The sequence below is a fragment of the Musca vetustissima genome, unplaced genomic scaffold (assembly GCF_032173495.1).
Source record: "Musca vetustissima isolate MV318-11 ecotype Yass unplaced genomic scaffold, APGP_CSIRO_Mvet_v1 utg23867, whole genome shotgun sequence".
NCBI classification, from domain to species: Eukaryota; Metazoa; Arthropoda; class Insecta; order Diptera; family Muscidae; genus Musca; species Musca vetustissima.
The window spans coordinates 1-23,332 of NW_026887413.1; the positions used below are offsets into that span (position 1 = coordinate 1).

At 34.6% G+C, this 23,332-nt stretch overlaps 2 protein-coding genes across 2 annotated transcripts; both read right to left on the reverse strand.

The window, feature by feature from the left end:
• Positions 1-3,902: 3,902 nt before the first annotated feature.
• LOC133334987 (uncharacterized) lies at positions 3,903-6,428 on the reverse strand. Its single transcript, XM_061543296.1, has 3 exons — positions 6,215-6,428; positions 4,157-5,029; positions 3,903-4,097 (listed from the first exon to the last, which is right to left on the reverse strand). Exons 1-3 carry the CDS (start codon positions 6,426-6,428, stop codon positions 3,904-3,906), a joined length of 1,281 nt encoding a protein of 426 aa, XP_061399280.1. The 3' UTR covers position 3,903.
• A 6,253-nt stretch (positions 6,429-12,681) lies between these two features.
• Positions 12,682-16,525, reverse strand: LOC133334989 (uncharacterized). The gene is made up of 4 exons (XM_061543297.1): positions 16,327-16,525; positions 15,737-16,227; positions 15,310-15,676; positions 12,682-12,869 (listed from the first exon to the last, which is right to left on the reverse strand). The coding sequence occupies exons 1-4, from the start codon at positions 16,523-16,525 to the stop codon at positions 12,682-12,684; spliced, it is 1,245 nt and encodes a 414-aa protein (XP_061399281.1).
• Between the last annotated feature and the right edge of the window lie 6,807 nt (positions 16,526-23,332).

A 23,332-nucleotide genomic window follows, 5' to 3' on the forward strand; every position in this document is an offset into this window, starting at 1 on the left:
TATTGTAGATTTTAGGAATTTTTAACAAAAAGTACCTTACTTTCGGCATACAACAAGCGAATTTTTATTGAAATTTTTATACATTTTTCGAAAAAAAAGATATTTACGTTTACAACAAAAATTATTTGTCTGTAAAATTATCGCATAATTTTGAAATTTCGTGCACCCTTCCGTCGGTAATAGCGATTTTCAAATTATTTTCGACAATTGTTGTCCCCTTTTTGGAAATATCTTACAATTTGTTGATTTTTGTCGTTCCAATCGACTCTTGTTTTTTTGCTACTTTTTTATTGCCTGGTTTGGATCTATCTATTCTATTCTGTTCATTTTTGGTAGTTTTGTGCATTAACACCCTACAACTGACAAACTATTTTCGATAGTTACTTGTTCAAATAAAGCAATTCTTAGCAATTTCTTTCAATCTTTTTGTTGTTTTCTTTTGAAGTTTCTAATCGCATATATTCAATTGCATATTAATTCGATGCTCGATATTTTCCATAAATTGGACAATTCTAAATTTCCTAATCGGCAGATTGACAACATAAATCCATCACGGAATATTGTGTTCAATTTGATTTCAGCTTTCGCACTCTACTGGTAGGACTTAACTTTCTGTTTCAACCTTTCCGAAAATATAAAGATAATTGTAGAATTCGTCGGCACATTTTGGTCTATTTTCTAAAACTTCTTTAGTTCACTTTTCGTTATTTTACGACACTTGGATTCAATTTGGTCGTGTCCTAAACTTCTGTGCCCATATACATTTTTCGGAATTGATTCGTTTCCCTCTTTCGCCCCCTTACTTCCTCTTAATTCGTTGCAATCATGTCCATCAGTCCGCTTACGCGTTTCATTAGAGCCGCCGACGCTCTCATAAGATACGACGCGTTTTTTGATCAGATCAAACCCGAGAAACTCAATTTGTTTAGTCTTGACCTACATAGATCTGAAATTTGTCAACTATGGACTAACTTCAAAAACTTGCATGATAATTGCATTGACCACCTGTCGACATCGCCGAGTTCTCCACTCGTAGATAAGGATGTCGTCGAGGGTAAATACGACAGTTCCTTTCGGGCATATCAACATTGCCTTTCGGCCTAAATCAGAAGCTAGACAGACTGAAAGCTTCCAAGCACTCCACGTCGCCAGTAGTTTCTGTTCCATCTAATCAGCCACCATCAGTTCCTCAACTTGTTTCACCTACCGAGGAACTCCTTTCTAGCACGCCTTCTCCACTGCCTACTCTTTCGAACACATTATCTTCGTTGTCCAATATCTGTGAGGAAAGCAAACCTTCTGGTATACTTTCTAACGAAACCCTCACTTCGTCGAAATCCACACCTACTAATCTTGTCAACCATGCTATCGATTCTCAATATCTAACCTTGCCTCCTTGCGACATCGAAATCTTTAGTGGAGATTTTATGTCATGGCCAACATTTCGTGATCTGTTCACCACGCTGTTCATAAATAATTCTCGTTTGAGTGACATTGAAAGATTATGTCACTTGATTCAAAAAACCAGTGGTGAGGCTCGAGAAATTGTTTCGAATTTTCCACTCACCAATCGTAGTTTTTCACTTGCTTGGAAATCATTGCAGGGTACTTTTGACAATAAACGTATCCTTGTGAACAATCATCTCAAGTTGCTTTTTGATCTTCCCACATTAGAAAAAGAATCAATCATTGGCCTCAAAACTCTTCAACGTGGAATGAATAGTTGTATTTCCGCCATGTCTGTTTACGATGTAGTAACGGATCATTGGGATCCAATGCTAGTTTTTATTTGTCTACAACGTTTACCAAAACTAACAGTAACACTCTGGGAACAAACTATCAAAGACAAATCATCTCTATCTACTTGGAAGCAATTAGATGCTTTCCTTTCAGATAGAATACAAACATTGTCGTGTCTTGATAATTTGATTTGTATCAATTCTCCCAGAAAATTGAATTTGACAAAAAGTCGATCTAGTTCCAAACCACAAACGCTTTGTTCCAAACTACAATCGCCTAGTTTCAAACTACAATCGCCTAGTTTCAAACCACAATCGCCTAGTTCCAAACTACTGTCGCCTAGTTCCACACCACAATTGCCTAATTGCACCTCCAAATTGTTCTATCGTACTTGTGTGATGTGTCCCCAGCAGAGCCATCATCTACGAGTCTGCTCTCGATTTCTACAACTTTCGTTTGAGAAAAGATTCTCATTAGTAAAAAAACATGGTCTTTGCATAAACTGTCTATCACATGGACACCCTGTTAAAAACTGTAGAAATAATCACAATTGCTCCATTTGCAAAAATAGACATCACACGCTACTGCACCGTACACAAAATAGCATAAAATTCTCAAATTCGACAAATGTATCTTCCTCGTCCAATACTTTGTACAAATCTCGCTCCGCATCTAGTTCGATCACTCCCATTCGAAGTTCTCATGCTAAATTGGACAATCGGCAAGTTCTGCACACCACTCAAAACAGAAATGTGCTTTTGGGAACTGCCGTTGTAAATGTTGTACATAATCGGAAAAATTATGCCGTTCGTGCTATTATAGATCCCTCGACGGAAGTCTCGATCATGACAAAGAGACTACAACAAACTATTGGAATTGATTCTCGCTATACAAACGCAACTCTATCTGGAGTAAATAATGCTTCAACTAGCACTTCTAAAGAAATTTGTTCATTGAATTTATCCTCGCCTAAAAACTCGTTGAATACTTTATCTACAAACACGTTGGTCGTACCAAATATTTGTCAAAAATTATTATCGTTGTCTTCCATTCCGAATCTGCATTCCAAAATATCTCACCTAGATTTAGCGGATACTTCCGATAATAAAGATATAGATTTGTTATTGGGCGCAGATTTATACTCTCAAATTCTATCGGCTGAGTCGCCTCACATTGTTTTGAATTCACTGGTGGCTCAGAAAACTATATTCGGTTATATACTCACTGGACCGATTCCTTGCCGTCAAATTGCATAGTTGACATTACGAACAACTTTTAATTGTAGTCTATATATATCATATAGCAAACTCGCTATTTTTTGTTAATTTGTTGCTCAAAAAAAATTGAACTACTATACCTATCGATGCATTTAATTCACAATGCAATTACTAACCCTAGAATAAGTCGCGATTTAGTCTAATTCATGTTGCATTGCATTGTAGCGCTGCAAGGTTTACGCTGTTTACGACAATGTATATGTTCGATATGTTGTTCACCCCTTCCGTAGCATACCAATTATTATTCACATTAATTGGCCACTCATTTGAGTCAATGGGGGAATCTTCTCTGCGCTCTCTTCTAGGAGTCACATTCGCCTGGTTCGGATTGTAGGAGAGAGTATCCGCTCTTTCCTACGCTCTCTCCTAGAAGTCACATTCGCTCAGTTCGGATGCAGAGAGGACTTTCCAGTGCTACTGTCGTCGATGTGATCTCGACCTTGTTTACGCTACATTTGCTCACCGCGACTCACTTGCATTCTAAAACCTTCGTTGTTTTAACTTGCTTTCGAACTCTCGTAGAGTAAACACTTGCGTTATCGTTCTCGTAGAATAAACATCTCTCGCTATCGTAGTTAACGCACGCTAAGGTAATGTCTTGTTTCTCACGAAACCCACCTACTTTACAATAAAGATTGAAAATATTTACTTAAACATTCTATCGTTTTTCTTTTCTTTATTTTTGGGGTTTCACTGCATCTCGGTATCACGCCAACACAGTCTTTATAGGGAGTCTTTATAGCTGACCATAATATGAAATCTGAGCACAATGGATATAAACAATTTCAAAATTATTAAAATACAAAATAAATGCGTACATTTATTTATGAGTAAATTGCACTAAATTGTCTACAAAAAATAAATTCCTAGGCTTGTCTATCTTAATCTAAACATCGAATGCTCCCTTATTGTAGATGAAGGGAAACCATTGAAGCATTGAATTGACAAAAACGGGTGAGGTTAAAACTTTGTGACGGAAGGCATCAGCTTCGGGACCCATTTTTAACATATTCTCCATATTGGCATCTTTGTCGTTGGGAAAGAGGATATTGCCCGTGACAGACATTGCAGTGAATTGAGCTGGAAAAGTGAAATTCAATATTATAAAGCGTCTTATTCAAAATTCAAACACATCTTACCCCAATACGAATTCTTAATCATCATTATGTGCATTTCCTTCAGACTGGGAATTTTCTTGGAGTATTTCAGCAGCTTCAAACATTCCACCAAACGTTTGTGGTAGGTGGCAATAAAACTATCAAATTCTTGTGCCCGAATATCAACCTGAACCGAAGTGGTTAGGAAATACCATAAATCTTGTGTTGGACTACCCCATTTGCACAACTGGAAATCGACGAAGAGACTCTTCTTAACATCACCATTTTCGTCGTCGTGTGAGAACATAATATTATTGACCCACATATCACCATGATTAAGGACATTGAACTCGTCCGGGTTCACTTTGTTGATATTTATATTGACGTTGTAATATGTTTCAAAATCCAATTTTTTCTCTTCGAATTTTTCCATTTCCTCCAGACCCCATTCACGCATTGCCTTAAACCATGTACGAGTACGTGATGGATACATGGCAGCAAATATATGTTTATTGGCATCGGATATGAAACTGCGATGGAAAATTTCATCATAGGGTCCATTCACTTCTTCACATACCGCTGAGGCTGCATGCAGTTCGGCTAATTTTTCTAATACCAAACGGCTATATTTCGAATCGAAACCCTTTAAACGATCCATATTTTTAAAATTTTCTCTACTTAAATCTTCCATTACGAGAACGGTGCGTTCGGGTGTATCTTCACAGTGTAGACATTTGGGAGCAAGTTGTATCTCAACACCAGCTTCTTTGTAGAGTTTTTCAAATTTAGCCAAATAATCAGAATACATTTTCATTTCCTTGGGGAAGAGATTCATCGATTTGACAAATTCCGAACTTTGATTGCCGCTTTCTAAGACGGTTTTGAGGATATATGAAACTTGTTTTGCAGCGCCATCTGTAAGAGGGAAGATAATGAAGATTGCAATAAATAAAAATGGACTTAATTTACAAAATATGGTCAAGACCAACATTGAAAATTTTCTGCCAGAAGGTTTCTTCTCTTCTGGACAAACGAAATACAAAACTCCGGATACTTAGGACGAAAAAAAAATCAGCTAGAGACTTCAACATACTGGCTTTATCAATGTAAAAACATATACAATTTTGCCAGGAGGTCCATTATCCTCTGCCTAGTTATAGCCAAATCGCTTGAAATTGTGGCTAAGACTTTCAATGTATCGAAAATTGGCCAGGACCTTTAGATGGAGGGCTATGTCAAAACATGATCCTATATTGAACTTTTTCTGCGAAAACTTCTTACCTACAACTAAATATGCAGGACCTAATTATGTGAGATATGTCAAAATATAGACCTACATATATGCTGATATTTTTTCGAAGAAATTTTTTAGTAACGAAGAACTCGAAATACAATATTTTATTCAAAGTTCGCTTAGGACTATCAAAATAACGAAAATGGGGCGAGAACCTTAAATGGAAACCAATGCAAAACATGAACCTATATTGTATATTTTTTGAGAATAAGGGTTTCGGCCACTATGAATCCGGAAAGCCAACTCTGCCTTTGGAAAATGTGGCTATTACCTTCAAAATACCGGTGGTACCATTTTCATAGCATATCCATCTTACTCGATTAAACCTTAGGATAGTTTCGTTAATCATTGTTCCCGAATTTTTGCTAAGATGATTGGTCTGCTGTAGACTTTCCTAGGTAATAGTAATAATTATTCGAAACCCACATTGAAAGAAATTGTCCTCCTCTACTGGAATTTAAATACGCCGACACACTGTTCACTGCATTACGCCATCGCCATCCTAGGAGTAGCAGATTGGAGAAAATGTCAAAAAATGGGCCTATATCGAGTATTTTTTGAGAAGAATGTTTTTAGAAAAGGAACAAATGTGCCCAGAACACGTATTGGAGTAGATCCATTTCCGTCTTCGTCCGTACGAAATAACTCATGAAGATATCGACTCACCGGGCAGAACTCTGCGTTAACTCGGGAATGTAGTGAGAGTAGGAGCAGAATCCACACTAGAATTTTATTGTAGTATTGAATACATATACTTTTTGGGGTCTCCACAAATATATCGATCTGTTGCAAAAAGCATATCTTACCTGTCAATATAACATCGATGACAACACGAACCATAATCGATGTATAATTTTCACCGGGCGCTGTTGCAGCAACTGCCTTAAATTTAGATGTTTCTTTGAAATTCTCTACATCTTTTTCAAGAATTGGTGTAAAATAGGCTTCATTAATCCATTCGGGTATGCTTAAATATTCATTAGGGTTGATAATCTCGGTGTCATTACTGTTTGGCGCCATATTAGTTTGGGGTTAAACAAATTGATTCTGTGGGATAAGAAAGACGATAATAATAATTTATTTAAATGATTTAAACAATGCGGTAGAATATATTAAGTTCTACTATAGAAGTTAGATTTGAATTATTTCCCTCTTGTCATAAATAATACACAACGCAGTTGTCAATATTTGGTTTTCCAATTATTTGTTTTTTTTTTTATTATTTTGCGTATCAACCATATGGACACATAGATAATCGAACAATCCAAGATTAGTAGATATGGCATTAAATTAAAAATTAATTAACTATAATTAAATTCAACATGCTAATTGTTATTATACACGCGTATACATGATGTCTATATGTAGATACAACAGAAATTTGTTATCAATAACTTTGTCTGTAATACGTGACATTCTCTATTCCCTTTGAAATTTTTTAGCAAATGCTAGTTGGCACAGTTGGTGATAAATTCACTTATCAGGGTAATGAGTAAGGTAATCAGTTGCATATCTGATAAATGACATGTCACGGAAGACAGTTTAGCAATGAAAGAGTTTAAATCCGCATCGCTCAGAGAATTCCAGGACAATTTTTGCTAATGACTTATATTTTCAAAAATATTGAAAATAATATGACAACCTAAAACAGGTGCGTTGCGCAATCTCATTTCTATCAGTTTTTAATTGGTTGCAGTCCGGGTATTACTAAATTCTTGCCATGCTAACAAGGCTATACTCGATGACGCATGAATTCGGAAATAGGCGACTGAAATAGGTGGGGTTGCCTTGTCAACTTTAAACTCAGACGCCACAAGACCAAACAAGTGATGCAAAATTCGGATACGGATACTTCTTTAAGTGCTAAAAGTACAAGTTAACATTCAACGCAGAGGACATTAATCAAGGGAGGGGACAAATTCACTGCTGTTTTGAATGACATTGCTAGAAAGAGTGAATCTCTTCATAACATTATTGAGGAAGTCCAACTTAGTCAGAAAAGCATTCCGGCTGACATTAGAGACAATGTCCCTATTTCGAATGAGGAAAGCCATGCTGATACTACAGTGTATGTTACAGAATGATGCCGACCTTTCAAAAGTAGAAACTGCCCTAACTGCGTTTGCAGTAGCCGATAATCTAGTGTTTCGGAGATTCGGTGGCAAGTAAGCAAGATTAAGATTAAGATTGACGAGATCCTTTATGGTTGTCACCTCATTTTTGCAACTGGAACAGATGTAGAGGTTGGTTTGGAAGCAAAACTTTGGTCTTCGCATAATCAAATGTCGAAATTCTTAAAAGCTGTGTCAACAGACTACTTCGCAGCTGCATAGGTTAATGAGATCTCGAGAAGATTTGTAAGTAGTAACCGGGCGGAATTTTCCGCCACTGGGGGAACCTGTATTCAATTTGCAACATTTGTAAATATATTAGATCATTAGATATGGATAACACTGAGATTGTAAATTGGAAAGTATATGAAGGGGATTTCGTTTCGGATCATAGACGATGTTATCAAAACGTTTCTGTGTTGCTTTGGTTTTCTTGTCCAATCACCTACTCTGGGAAGAAATCCCAACTGGTTTGGTTCATAGGGAGTATTGAACGAAATAATGGGTAGTGGACTAACTGCAGACGATTTATCAGCGATTAATTTTTCGGCTTGCAGAGTCTTTGGCTCATGGAGTCAGATATAGCGAAAAATTCCGCGTCATTAACTCAAAAATCGTTTTATTTATGCCGGTCTTGCAGCAAATGAGCGATATGATCATCTCTTGCGTATATACAAATTCGTGATGGGTAATTATATAAACGTTTTGGACCGACTTTAGTTATTTTTATACTGGTTTTACTTGAATGGCTTCATTAAAAATTAATTCGTTTAAATTTCACATATGTATCCGAAATTTTGTTTGTAAAAAATTTGAAAGGGTTTTAATATTTTCAGCAAATAGTACGTTTACATTATACTGAATTTCTTTAACCCAGTGGGTTATATATAATATAGGATAACCCCGTACAAACTTCTATTTTAAAGGCCGTTAGGATAATTTGTTTTGAAAACATAGCTAAAAAATCTATTCAAAAAGATTTTTTTAGCTAAGTCTTTGTGGAACTTTAGTGACAACTACGTTTGAATTGTTCTAAATATGTTTGATAAATAATTTAATGTTTGATCAATGATGCAATTCAACGTTTATTTTACACACACACTTTCAAATATTTAACGAACTGAATTTTATCCTTTCGAAATTTCTCATAAATTTTAAAAATACACAGTTTTCACCAATATTTCACTACCACAACATCCCTTCATTGAAATCACATTTTTTCATTTAATTGATCAATAATATTTTTTTTCATTCATTATAAGATTTTTTGAATTTCATTATATAGCAATTAAAATGATTTATTTTTTTTATGTAAATTTTAAATAAACTGCCCACACTCACTTTTCAATTTACAAATAATTTTCACGGAGAAACTATAGTATCGTACGTTGTGATCAAGCCGAAGTCAGTTGAGCGACTAATTGCGGTTACGGATTGAAATCAATTTCAATACGGCAGAGTAGATAAATTAGTTCTCCCTATTTTTTTGTTATAGTTGAATGGAAGATGGTCGGTAAAAATTAAATACGTCTTATGCCCAAAAATTTCTCCCAATAAAGTTTTTGGTTAAAAAAGAGAAACAAAGAATAAACGAGAAAAATAGCGGAGAGAAATTTTGTAGGCCTGAAAGTCACATCAACTAAAGATCTTGATAAATTATATTTTTTGGGTTACTAATTACAGATCGTGAGAGCGAAAAAGTTTAACATGTTGGGGTAGTCACCCAACTGCCGAGTCAAAGAACTTGTGAAAGTATGACGCGCGTCTGTATTTTTGCTTATCATCGTTATGTTACCATTTTTAAAAGTATATTTAGCGTTGTGGCGCGTGTTCAGGTACAAAGTGCAAATGCGGATCAAGATAAAAATAACGTGCAGATATATATTCACCATAATTAGTAGAAGTTAGATGGCTAGACTGAATTCAATGATAATATGCGATGTGATCAGGGAAATATTTTGGCTGTTTTATGTGAGTCAAATGCAATGTGTATGCAATTCAAATTTATAATAAAAACGAAAGCGTTGAATTTTGAAGGAAGGTTCAACTGCAGAAGTATGATTAAGATATATGGGAAACAATTAAGAACGTTGTTAAAATCGGCCATACTCTCCACCATCAGGTGTATATTCAAAATACCTAAAATTGATTGGGACATGTATTTAGGTCGATATTAAGCATTTTAGTAGGAAGATTTGACAGCCAATGATTATCTAAAATATCAAATTAGCTCAGTTGAAAAATGTGCCCAAAATTCCGAAAAATGAGAGATGTCATTATATGGGATCTATCCTGAAACTTGAACCAATTTGCGGACCAACGAGAACCCAAAATTCTACATTTGTTTTCAAACGTGCCAAAAATGGGGTTATACAAAAACGTGAACCTAAATATCTCAAGTACCAAACATCAAATGGAATGCCAAAAATATTATTAGGACAGACAATGAGGAACATAAACATGATATATGCATATAGATTACATTTTGTGATAATTCTAAATATCAGCAATGTTCAATTTTAGATATTTTACAAGTAAAAACGATGCTAAATTTGGCCGGGTTGAACATTTTATACACCCCCGATTGAGGTTGACATTCAAAACATCTAAAATTAATCGGTGATCATAGAAAAAATATCATGTTATGATAGGACCTTGAACACACCGGGCTATACCCAATGAGAATACAATAAAATTATAGCCAATTCGGCTGAAAACGTGTCCCAAATCCCCAAAATACCGAATATTGTGAGGTACCGTTATATTTCCAATATAATTCGTTGTAGTTTCAGTGGTGTTGCAATCTTCTTTGCAAAGGTAAGGTTTCCGATAATCTTGTGGTACCGATGTTTAATTTCCTAAAATTCGACTATGCCGAATATCAACATGATAGTCGTTCACATATCTTTAGAACTTCTTGAATTTTCTCGAAATCCTCCTTATCTCAAAACTTTTCACAATTTTCAAAATTCGCATAGTAATTATTATAGTTTTTTTCATCCAAATCTCTTATCACAACTTTATTTTACGTTTTTTAAGAGGCGTAATATCGGAATTGCTTTGAACCAATAAATGTCTGCTCGTTTTCATTGTCATATATGGGGGTAATTCAAATCTAAGATCTTTGATTAAATTGTGTAACACAAAACTATTATTAATTGTTTAATAAACAAAGAATAGCCATTGATGAAGCTTTAATGAATATTCTCGTTAATTGACGCACTACATGAAAGACAAGCCACATCACAAAGAATCCGTTTGAATTGATGAAAATGACCTTGCATATTTATTTACTGGCATTTGAGATATTTCGTTAATAGAATTGCGGCAATAGACAAAAATTTTGAAATTATGAAATATAGAATTAAAGATAACATTTGAGGTATTTTTGGAAATGTCACCGTATTAATAATAAAATATCATTATGATAAATAGTTCTTCATAACCTACAAGTTACATGTATTAGTGCAAGGTTCGTGTAAAAGTGAAAAACGACGATAAAAAACATACAAATATGTACTTTGGGTACCCTATATAAAATCAAATGAGCGACATTTTTCTAGAATATTTGGATGTCAAAAAGTCTCGTCTTGTGGTATTTAGTTTTGGTTAAAGAAAATTGGGTGTAATAAGACACACAATGAGTAGATATAGAAAGAGGATATGTTTTACAAAAAAATTCCTCAGTCTATCAGACTAAAAAATGACCTGCAATAGTCGGAAACAAATATATAAAGGTTTCCCTTCATGAACTTTGAAGTTACCAGCAAAAAGTTCATCGTTTCCGGATTTTATTTATATACGTGCCGCTTAAAAAGAATTTTCCTCCCACCAACATCATGTTGCACAGTGCGCAAAATTTTGTCTCAATCGGGCAAATAAATGGGCAGTTTGGTGCACCATTTACATCAAAACATTCATTTTTATTCTTTGACCAGATTCCCTTCCTCGAGTAAAATTTCATAATTCTGGCCTCTAGAGCGTAAAACATAGAGGGCAAAACATGTCTTGATCGACTCAGATAGTCGGGATATGACGATTGGTATACTAAATGGTGGGTCTAGGACCAATATTTCGCGGCGTTACAAACTCTTGGGAACACACAAAACCATAGTTGTGTAGGGTATAAAAAGTTAAGAGAAAGTGTAGAATTCTAAGACAATTTAGCCATTTTCATCCGTCTGTATTTCTGTTGTAATCATCAAAAAAATGATGTAATTTGGTATTTTGGATTCCCTGTGTATATCATATCTCCGCATTCAAAATTACTCATATTGACCCAAGTTTCAGGGTAATCCCTATATAATGGATGTTTTGGACACTTTTTCAATCGAATTGTTATTTTGTATTGTACGAAATGTACAAAAAAAATCCATAAACACACTTCTTTTCTTCTTCAAAAAACCCTTAGATTTCTCTAAATAATACGATTATTGTATATCTCTTCTTAGTCTTCTAAAAATTCCCCCCGCTTCCTAATTGATGGTTAATATTACCTTGTTGTTATAACGGTTACCAATAAACTTCGCAATGGTAGTTAAAAAAATCCCCTCCACAGTAAGGTATAAAATAAAGATACAAATACTACTATAATTTCATTTTGTTGTTGTTGTTGCTTATAATAATGATATATTTGCGATTTGCGTTACGTGGCCGATTACGTCGTCAAATATTGTTAACACTGATTTGCCATGGCGCACCGTCTGACTGTGAACCTTAACTGGTTTTGTAAATTACTAACAACTTTATTGTTATTATTATTTATGTTGTTGTTGGTCTTTCAGCAAAAAAATGTGTTTCAGTTGTTGAAATGTTTGCCGCTGGTGATAATGGACTTTGACTTTGGATATGTAAACAGAGACACACATTTTCTGCTAAATCATTTTCATTTTGTTTAATTTAAAATTAATATTGTCGGACATTAGGGTGAATTGTAGTTATATATGAAACAATTAGCGTCATGATTGAATTGGTAAGAATATAGGTGAATAATATTAACATTTTTTGGTAGGTGCTTCTCCGAGTACAGTATGTGGAAATTTACATTATTTATTGCATGATTTCCTTTCTGTTTTATTTTTTTACAATACTTTTTGTTATAATGTTGAAAATCTAAATTTTTATATTAGCTATAATTAAGTTAAATCTCTTTCTCGCGGCGTTCACTTCCAGTCCAATAATCCACGATTATCTAGCCAAGGCAAAAGTTCCATCATTGCCTGACTATATTTATGATTTCCATACATATCAGCCTTCAATTTTGATTCATCGAAAATATAATTTTCTAATTTGGCATCATTCGATTTTCCCAACATGACAATGGGCAATACCTTGGATACGACCATATAAGCTGCAAAAATTAAAAAAAAAACAAAATGGTTTTAATTCCAAAAATTATATTCAATTATTAAAGGATTATAATTTTAGTTTCCATTTATAAAATAAAAATCAAAGGTGAAGACAAATCAAGAAGAAAAGTACAAAACTCGGATTGTATAATGCCCTTCACAGATTTAGCTAAATATATACAAGAGGTGCTGTCATAATATTATTGCTACTCATAACACATATTTAGATTTAAATAAAGCGTGCTGCATGCTCTTTATAAGATAGTCACAGTTAACCAATCAGGGATATATGTGTCTGAATTTTTGATCCCGAAACTAAAGAACAATCGAACGTGTGGGTCTTTGAAGACAACTGATGGATCATCTTCCGCACATCCCTTAACGGAACCCCACCCATTCTCGATTTTAATTTTCAAGCTTTTCAATGGGCTGGTAAATCAATACCAATGCTTGTTAAGGTTTGTACCTTTACACATATATAATTGAAGATTTAAAATAGAAGAAAAATAATTTACAAAGAAATTTTGTTGTTGTTTTTTGTGATTAAAGAAAAGTCCTTATTTTTGATGGCGGGCATGATAACTCCTCACTGGAACATCGGAATCCGAAAATTCCAACGGTCTTAGGAAGAGTAAATGTCTGGCTCTCGTATGAACTAGGATTATAGACTTCGCTCTAAAATTAACAAAATGGTGGACATTTGAAAAAATATTTTTGGAAAATCGCCGATTTTTTTACCAAAACCCAAGTTAAAAAATGAGGAAGATCTTCACCGATTGGCTTTATCCTAGTTCATACGATAGCTATACACTCACAGAGAAACGTGTAAAAATTTGAAATCGATTGGGTTATTAGTTTTTGAGTTATCGTGCCCGCCATTCGCAAAAAAATGTTTAGAGAAAAATGCGTTTAAAGTTTGAGAAGCCCTTCAGCCGTCACTTGATGCTGACACATTAAATCGGCTATATCTTCAAGATTTCTTGAGATTTTCATTTGAAACTTTGTAGGCACATTCTATAATTAGAGTAGATTCGAATTATATCAACAAAATTTTTGACCCCGAGAATGGGGGGTCCCCTTAATAGACATTCCGTTTGGAAAATCTCGAAATCTTGATCAGAGTAATGTTCTAAGTCGATATAGCAATTGTCCGTCTGTCTGTTGAAATTGCAATTAAGACAGAGTTGGAATGTTTGTTTCTAAGACATCAATTTCGCCGGACGAGTACTCGAAGTAAGAACAAATGCACATGATGAATCGATCAGGAGATGGATCAGAAAATACTTCGAGTATCTGAAATTGTTGACATTAAACAGATTTGAACTACAAACTAATGTAAAATAACTAAAGGGACGAGCAGAAAATATTTTTTATAGATGAGCTTAAGGAAGTCTTATAAACGAACTGAAGGGGTTTTAAGACGAACTGAAGGAAGTCTTTATAGACGAGTCGAAGGGAGTCTTTATAGACGAGCTGAAGGGAGTCTTTATAGACGAGCTGAAGGGAGTCTTTATAGACGAGCTGAAGGGAGTCTTTATAGACGATCTGCAGCAGGGCATCAGCAGGGCTAACAGGTGGAAAAGGGTGTACATATGTTTATAACTGGCAAAAGGAAATGCGATAGACACATGATTCCTTTCAAGATTATGCATATAATCACTTTCTGTGTCGATTTTGCCTGTCTGTCCGCCTGTCCATGTATTCTTGTGAACAAAGTACAGGTAACATTTATGGTCCGATTTGGATTAAATTGGACACAGGTCACTTATTTGGCCCAATCCTATTGAAATTGTAGAAAATCTGTTCAAATTATGCACAACGTGCAGAAGTACATATTGACGTATGCGAAGTTGTGTTGAACTCTGTTCAGATTTTGCTATAGCTCCAATGTATATTTGAGTTCGATTTTATATAAATGTTCAGAGTTATAAAAATATTAGTGTGATATTTTGAGTTCTCATTGGGTGGTAAATATCCCCACCAAAAATTATAAATATTGGTCGATCTTTGTGTATAGCCTTCATATAAAGTTACAAACCATTTAAAGATATTCTGATGGTCCTAGGTGATTTTTCCAAACGAAGTGACTATATTTTAGTATTTGATATTTCGTTTTCTCCTGGCAGCAATTTACCATGGAATTTTAGGTATTTTGAATAGGCCTCATTCTGAAGGTTATAAAAAGTTCGGCGTATTGAAATTGGTGGACTTCGGTTGAGATTTAGACACTAAATTTTGAATAACATATAGAATTATGTCTAGAATAACGCCGATTTTAAAATATCCAATGATTGTTCGATTAAGATGAAACTTAGTTAGCGTACCGAATTGAGTCTATAAATTCTTGTTCCATCGATTCAGATTTAGATATGACCCCTATATGTATTGTTTTCTGATTTCAAAAATGTCTTTATAGCGATTTTTTTGTCGACTTCAACTTACCAGCCAGACCATTCTTTAGGAGAGCTGCATGAATTGCCGTCAATTTTGGGATGGGACGATGATATTGCAACAATTTCAAATTCTCCACCAAATTATCATAATAGAATCGTACCATATAATCAAATTGGGAGGTCTTGATTTCCTTCTTGGCCGACGAAAGTATCAGATAATAAAGATCATTGGCAGGGGAGCCATATTTGCTGACTTGGAAATCGACAAACAAGGTTTGTTTGATTTTACCATAGGCATCATATTGGAACATGATGTTATTGGTCCACAAATCTCCATGATTAAGGACATTAAATTGGCGATTGTCGACACGTTGATCTTCCAAGAGGCGATCAACCAGATATTCATCGGAATTCATCTAAACATAAAATAAGAATTTTACTATTATTATTCTAAAGCAATACATTTCCCTACTTACCAACTTGTCATAATACTGTTGACAATTTTTCCATTTTTTTAGTTGACCCAAAAAGGCCTCAGAATTATTGAATTCCTTTAGCAAATCTTTATTTTTTGCGCTGTAAATGCCCACATTGAAATCATCACCAAATGTACCATAATGTTCAACGTAGCATGCTGAGGCAGCATGGAATTCAGCCAATTTTTTGAGGACCTCCTTCATGTGATCCATATCTAGACCCTCGAGGCGATTGGCATTTTTAAATTGTTTCGTTTGTAAGTCTTCTAGGAGGACATATTCCATGCCATTATCACGATCGAAAGTAAATGCTTTGGGAGCAAATTGTACCGTTTTACCAGCATCAGCATATAACTGCACAAATTTGGGCAATATTTTGTGATACAATTCTTCCTCCTTGGGGAATAGGCGCAATCTCTCCAATATGCTGGACATCATTTCATTGACATGATGAGTTTTTAAGAAAAATCCAACGGGTTTCACGGTACCATCTGCAATGAACAAAATCCAATATTTGATGAATGGAAAATTAGAAAAATATTCTATCAAGGCCTCAGGCTCTTAAGCCTTTTGTAAAATACTGGACTCACCCTCCAATTCTGCCTCGGCCTTAATGCGAACAATGAGTGATGAATAATTTTCACCCTGTTTGGCTTCATTTTCTGTGGTAATTTTTGTAATTTTCTTAAAGTCTCCAATTTGCTGGGTAATAGCCTTGTTTAAAGTTACACTGTCCAACCACACCGGTAGATCTTTGTCGATTGCCTGACCATTCTCAGTTGCTGTCATTTTGAATCTGCAAAATGAATCATATTTTTTCTGGCATTGAATGCAATTTTTAATTTGAAGTGCAAGTGGAAGTGAATTGTTGTTAACAACAACACAAATAATAAATTAAATTATTTTTTATTTAAATAAATTAGATAATTTGAAGAGTAGACAGATGGTCATATTCAGATCTAAGGTATCGTATGAGCAATTTCGAATACAAGTATCTAACTGATATAAATGACGCCACCCTGCTTCTACTGATTAGGTTGATCGTAATATCCTCTCTATAATTGATAAGAATTTGCACAAAGACAATACCCTGTACCACAGTGTGGTAAAGGGTATAAAAATATGTCACAATGTTATTTGTCCAAATGAAACAACATTTTGCACCGTTTACTGATTAAGTGCATTTAATGTAAATGATGTACCAAACTTGCAATGTTTGTCTGAATTTACTACAGATTAACGTACGTGAAGTATTGCACAAATCGGTTCAAATTTAGGTATAGCTTCCATACATTTTTCATTGGATTTTATATAACTCCTAATGTTTCTCCGATTTAGACGAAATTTTGTATAGCGAATCTCATTGAGTCAAGAATGATGTGTAAAGTTTTATTGCAATTCAGATTTAGATATAGCATATCTATACTAATAAAAGAGTAAAGTGATTGACTGACTGACTGATTTAACGATTCATCAACGCCCAGACGAAACGGCTGAAGTTAGTATCTTGAAATTTTGGGTGAGGGTCACTCTTGGCCCAAATGTGACAGATAAGGCTGGGTTTTTGGAAATTCGTACTAGAAGGGTACGAAAAGTACTAAAAAGTACTAAATATGATATCGTTTGTATTTGGCGAACCAGTAGAGCCAGAAATCTGAAATTTGGATTGAGGGTCACTGATGGAGTGTAGGATAGATGTACCAAAGGGTTTTTGGACATTCGAACTACAATTATCCGAAATGTACGAAAATTTACTAAATTTGGTACAATTCTGTAGCATGAGAACGGATAGAGCTAAAAACTTGAAATTTGGAATGCGAATTATGGTTGGGAAGTAGGGTCGATATAAGGAGATGGTTTTGAAACCGTGTACTCATGCGTACGAAAAGTACTATATGGTACTATATTTGGTACAAATTTGATTTGGAGGTACAAATGGAGCTAGAATCCTGAAAATTGAAAGTAACATTACCGTCGGAGTATAGGATTGTGATATGTACGTAGTTGTGGAAATTTGTTACTTATGTGTATGAAAAGTACTAAATCGTACTATAATTGGTGCAATTTGGATTTGGGTGAACCGATAGAGCTGAAACAATGAAATTTGGAGTTAGGATCATTTTAGGGGTGTAGGATTGGGGTCAGGACTCAGTTTAAGACATTATTACTTATGGGTACTAAATGGTACTAAATTTGGTGCAATTTGAATTTTAGGTGAACCAATTGAGCTAGAATTATAACATTTGGAGTCAGGATCACTGTCGAGGTGTAAGATTGAGATATGCAGGAAGTTTTAAAATTTTGTACTTATGTGTACTAAATTTGGTACAATTTGAATTGTGGTTGAACCGATACAGTTGGAATCCTGAAATTTAGATTTTGGAGCACTGTGGGGGTGTTGGTTTGGGTTCAGTTGGAAGTTTTTGAAATTCGTACTAAATGGTACTAAATTTGGTACAATTTGAATTTTGGGTGAACCAGTAGAGCTAGAATCATGAAATTTGGGGTCAGATTGAGAAATGTAGGAAGTTTTAAAATTTTGTACTAATGTGTACTAAACTTGGTACAATTTAAATTGTGGGTGAACCAATGGAATTGGAATCCTCAAACTTGGATTTAGGATCACTGTGGTGGTGTTGGTTTGAGTTAAGTACGAAGTTTTGGAAATTCGTACAACTGTGTACTAAATTTGGTACAATTTGAATTATGGGTGAACCGATAGAGTTCGAATCCTGAAATTTTGATTTTGGAGCACTGTGGGGGTGTTGTTTTGGGTTAAGTTGGAAGTTTTTGAAATTCGTACTAAATGGTACTAAATTTTGTACAATTTGAATTTTAGGCGGACCAATGGAGCTAGAATCAGAAATTTGGAGTCAGGATCATTGTTGAGGTGTAAGATTGAGATATGCAGAAATTTGTGCTAATGTGTACTAAATTTTGTACAATTTATGTTGTGGCTGAAGCGATAGAGTTGGAATCCAGAAATTTAGATTTACGATCACTGTGGCGGTATGGGATTGGGTATTTATGAAGTTTTGGAAATTGGTACTACTGTGTACTAAATTTGGTACAATTTGAATTGTGGGTGAACAGATAGAGTTGGAATCCTGAAATTTAGATTTTGGTTTGGGTTAAGTTGGAAGTTTTTTTAATTCGTACTACATTGTACTAAATTTAGTACAATTTGAATTTTAGGTGAACCACTAGAGGTTGAATCATGCAATTTGGAGTCAGGATCATTGTTAAGGTGTAAGATTGAGATATGGAGGAAGTTATAGAGATTTGTTTTTGAAATTCGTACTAAATGGTACTAAATTTAGTACAATTTGAATTTTAGGTGAACCAATAGAGGTAGAATCATGAAATTTTGAGTCAGGATCAATAAGGTGTAAGATTGAGAAATGTAGGAAGTTTTAGAGATTTGTACTAATGTATACAATTTAAGTTGTGGTTGAAGCGATAGAGTTGGAATCCTGAAATTTAATCTATATTAATAAAAGAGTAAAGTGATTGACTGACTGACTGATTTAACGATTCATCAACGCCCAGACGAAACGGCTGAAGCTAGAATCTTGAAATTTTGGGTGAGGTTCACTCTTGGTCCAAATGTGACAGATAAGGCTGGGTTTTTGGAAATTTGTACTAGAACGATACGAAAAGTACGAACTATAATTATCCGAAAAGTACGTAACTGTACTAAATTTGGTACATTTCTGTAGCATGTGAACGGATAGAGCTAAAAACTTGGAATTTTAAATCCGAATTAGGGTTGGGAAGTAGGGTCGATATAAGGAGATGGTTTTGAAATCGTGTACTCATGTGTACGAAAAGTACTTTATGGTACTATATTTGGTACAAATTTAATTTAGAGGTACAAATCGAGCTGGAATCCTGAAAATTGATATTAACATTACCTTCGGAGTATAGGATTGGGATATGTACGTAGTTTTGGAAATTTATTACTTATGTGTACGAAAAGTACTAAATCGTACTATAATTGGTACAATTTGGATTTGGGTGAACCGATAGAGCGGGAACAATAAAATTTGGAGTCAGGATCACTGTAGGGGTGTAGGATTGGGGTCAGGACTCAGTTTAAGACATTATTACTTATGGGTACTAAATGGTACTAAATTTGGTACAATTTGAATTTTAGGTGAACCAATTGAGAGCTAGAATCATGTGTAAGATTGAGATATGTAGGGAGTTTTAAAAATGTGTACTAATGTGTACTAAATTTGGTACAATTTAAATTGTGGGTTAACCGATGGAATTGGAATCCTGAAACTTGAATTTAGGATCACTGTGGGGGTGTTTGTTTGAGTTAAGTAGGAAGTTTTGGAAATTCGTACCACTGTGTACTAAATTTGGTACAATTTGAATTGTGGGTGAACCGATGGTGTTGGAATCCTGAAATTTTGATTTTGGAGCACTGTGGGGGTCTTGGTTTGGGTTAAGTTGGACGTTTTTGAAATTCGTACTAAATGTTACTAAATTTGGTACAATTTGAATTTCAGGTGAACCAATTGAGCTAGAATCATGAAATTTGGAGTCATGATCATTGTTGAGGTGTAAGATTGAGATATGTAGGGAGTTTTAAAAATTTGTACTAATGTGTACTAAATTTGGTACAAATTGTGGGTGAACCGAAAGAGTTGGAATCCTGAAACTTGGATTTAGGATCAGTGTGGGGGGTAGGATTGGGGTATGCAAGAAATTTGGGAATTAGTACTACTGTGTACTAAATTTGGTACAATTTGAATTGTGAGTGAACTGAGTGAGAGTGAACTACAAAGTACTAAATCGTACTATAATTGGTACAATTTGGATTGGAGCCCGATCCTGGGATCGGGGTATGTAGGAAGTGTTGAAATTGTGTACTACTGTGTACTAAATTTTGTACAGTTTGAATTGTGGGCGAACCGATAGAATTGGTATCTTGAAACTTGGATTTAGGGTCATTGTGGGGGTGTAGGATTGGGGTATGTAGGAAGTCTTAAAAATTCGTACTAATGTGTACTAAATTTTGTACAATTAAAATTTTTGGGGAACCAATACAGCTGGAATCTTGAAATTTAGAGTTAGGGTTACAGTTTGGGTTACAGTTTCAAAATAGTACCAAATGTAGATTTGAGTAAACCGATATATCTTGAAATTTGAAGTTAGAATCACTGTCGGGGTGTAGGATTGGGCTATGTAGAAAGTTTTGGACATTCGTAATAATGTTTACTAAGTGGTACCAAATGGTGGTTAGGAATGTAGGAAGTTTAGGAAATGTTAATGTAGGAAGTTATGGCAATTTATATATTTATGTTTACTAACTGGTACTTAATTTGGATTTGGGTGAAGCTATATTAGAAATTTGGAAATTTAACAAGGGTACAAAGGGTAAAAAATGACACCAAATTTTGTATAGAGCTTGATTTCTTTTGCGGTCAGAATTTGTGTGTAGTGTTGAGTACTATAAGAGAACATTGGTACTAAACTGTTCTAAAAGTGTTAATATTGGTTGGTATTGGGTTTTAAATACTTCCCACATTCGCTGACGAAGTAGCGGGTATATGCTAGTATATATATATATATATACGTATACCAAAGTTTGTCTGATTGACACACAATTTAATACAATAATTTTGAAGCGGCTGGCAAATGGACTTGCATTAGATTGCAGACTTGTAACTTGGTATATAAGCACTTGCAGACTTAAAGAATAAGAAAAGGAATTGACATAATTCTGTTGTTGTTGCTTTTAGTAATTAATAAAAAGTCCTTCCTGACGGCGGTCATTATTTCTTTCCAACGGCTTTCGAAAGAGTACATGTCTGGATCTGGTTTGAACTGGGATTATAAATATCGCACAAAAATTAACAAAATTAAAGTCATATAAAATTTATAAAATTTTTTGAAAAATTCTTTATTTTCGACCACACACCGAGTTAGAAAATACGGAAGATTTTGACCAACTGCATTTATATACAGTTCATACGATAGCTAAGTATGTACATGTATGTATCTTCAAGAGTTATTCATTTTTTAAGGGACATTCTTGAATTGATATACGGTTGGATTAAATAGAAAACCAACATTTGAATTTTTATACCCTTCACCACATGGTGGTACAGGGTATTATGTCTTTGTGCATATGTTTGTAACAGGCAAACGGAAACGAGATAGACACATGGTTCCTTTTGAGAATATGCATAGAATCACTTTCTGAGTCGATTTATGCATGTCCATCCGTCTGTCTGTCTGTCCATGTTAAATTGTAAACAAAGTACAGTTCGCATTTATGATCCGAATTGGATGAAATTTGGCATAGGTCACATATTCGGCCCAAGGACGAACCCTATTGAAATTGGGAAAAATCGGTTCAGATTTAGATATAGCTCCCATATATATATTTAACCGATTTGATGTAAACGGTCCCTATATATCATTCGATTTGCACGAAATTTGGTACAGCCTAATCATTTAGGTCTAGAATGATGTCTGCCAAGTTTCGTGAAAATCGGTCCAGATTTAGGTATAGCTCCCATATATAGTTTCGTCCGATTTCATGTAAATGGTGCCCCAAAGTCTTAATATATCTTTCGATTTGCACGAAATTTGGCATAACGTATTGAATTAAGCCTAGAGTGATGTCTGCCAAGTTTCGAGAAACTCGGTCCAGATTTAGATATAGCTCCCATATATAGTTTCATCCGATTTCATGTAAATGATGCCCCAAAGTCCCCATATATCTTTCGATTTGCACAAAATTTGGCATAACGTAGTTTCGTTCGATTTCATGTAAATGGTGCACCACATATATCTTGCGTCTATCTTGAGTCTAGAATTATGTCTGCCAAGTTTCGTGAAAATTGGTCAAGATTTAGATATAGCTCCCATATATAATTTCGTCCGATTTCATATATATGGTGCACCAAAGTCCCTATATATCTTTCGATTTGCACGAAATTGGTTATAACGTACTTAATTGAGCCTAGAATGCTGTCTGCCTAGTTTCATGATTGATTTTAAGTAATTGACGCACCATGGAACCAATAGGAACAAAACGTTCTGAAATTAGTATAACCTAACCTAACAAGTTTGTTTGAATTCGCTTAATATTTGGATAGAGCTTCCATATATATTTTCGCCCGATTTCAAGTAAATTGGGCATCAAACTCCTCATGTTAGTCAGATTGACATAAAATTTTGCACAACGTACAAAATTGAGCATAGAATTACGTAGTTGCATTTTCTAGAAGTACAGACATAGCCCAACGGATGACCTATTTATATTTGTTTAAAGTCGATTTACATACTTTATGGATAGATCTAGGTAGATTCACATTTAGATAAATATCACATATTTTATTTCATCCAATTTCATGTTAATAGTCCTGTTTAATATACCCATAGTGGTGAAGAGTATCATAAAGTCGGCCCGTCCGAAACTTACTACATTCCTTACTGGTTGAAACTGAGAATGTGGGGCCCCTTAAATTGGTTTACATAATATTGTTTCATTGTACACGAACAACTCTAAACCTGACCGAAATTTAGCATAGCACATGTAGGAAAGAATTTAGGTTCAAAAATCAATATCTATTA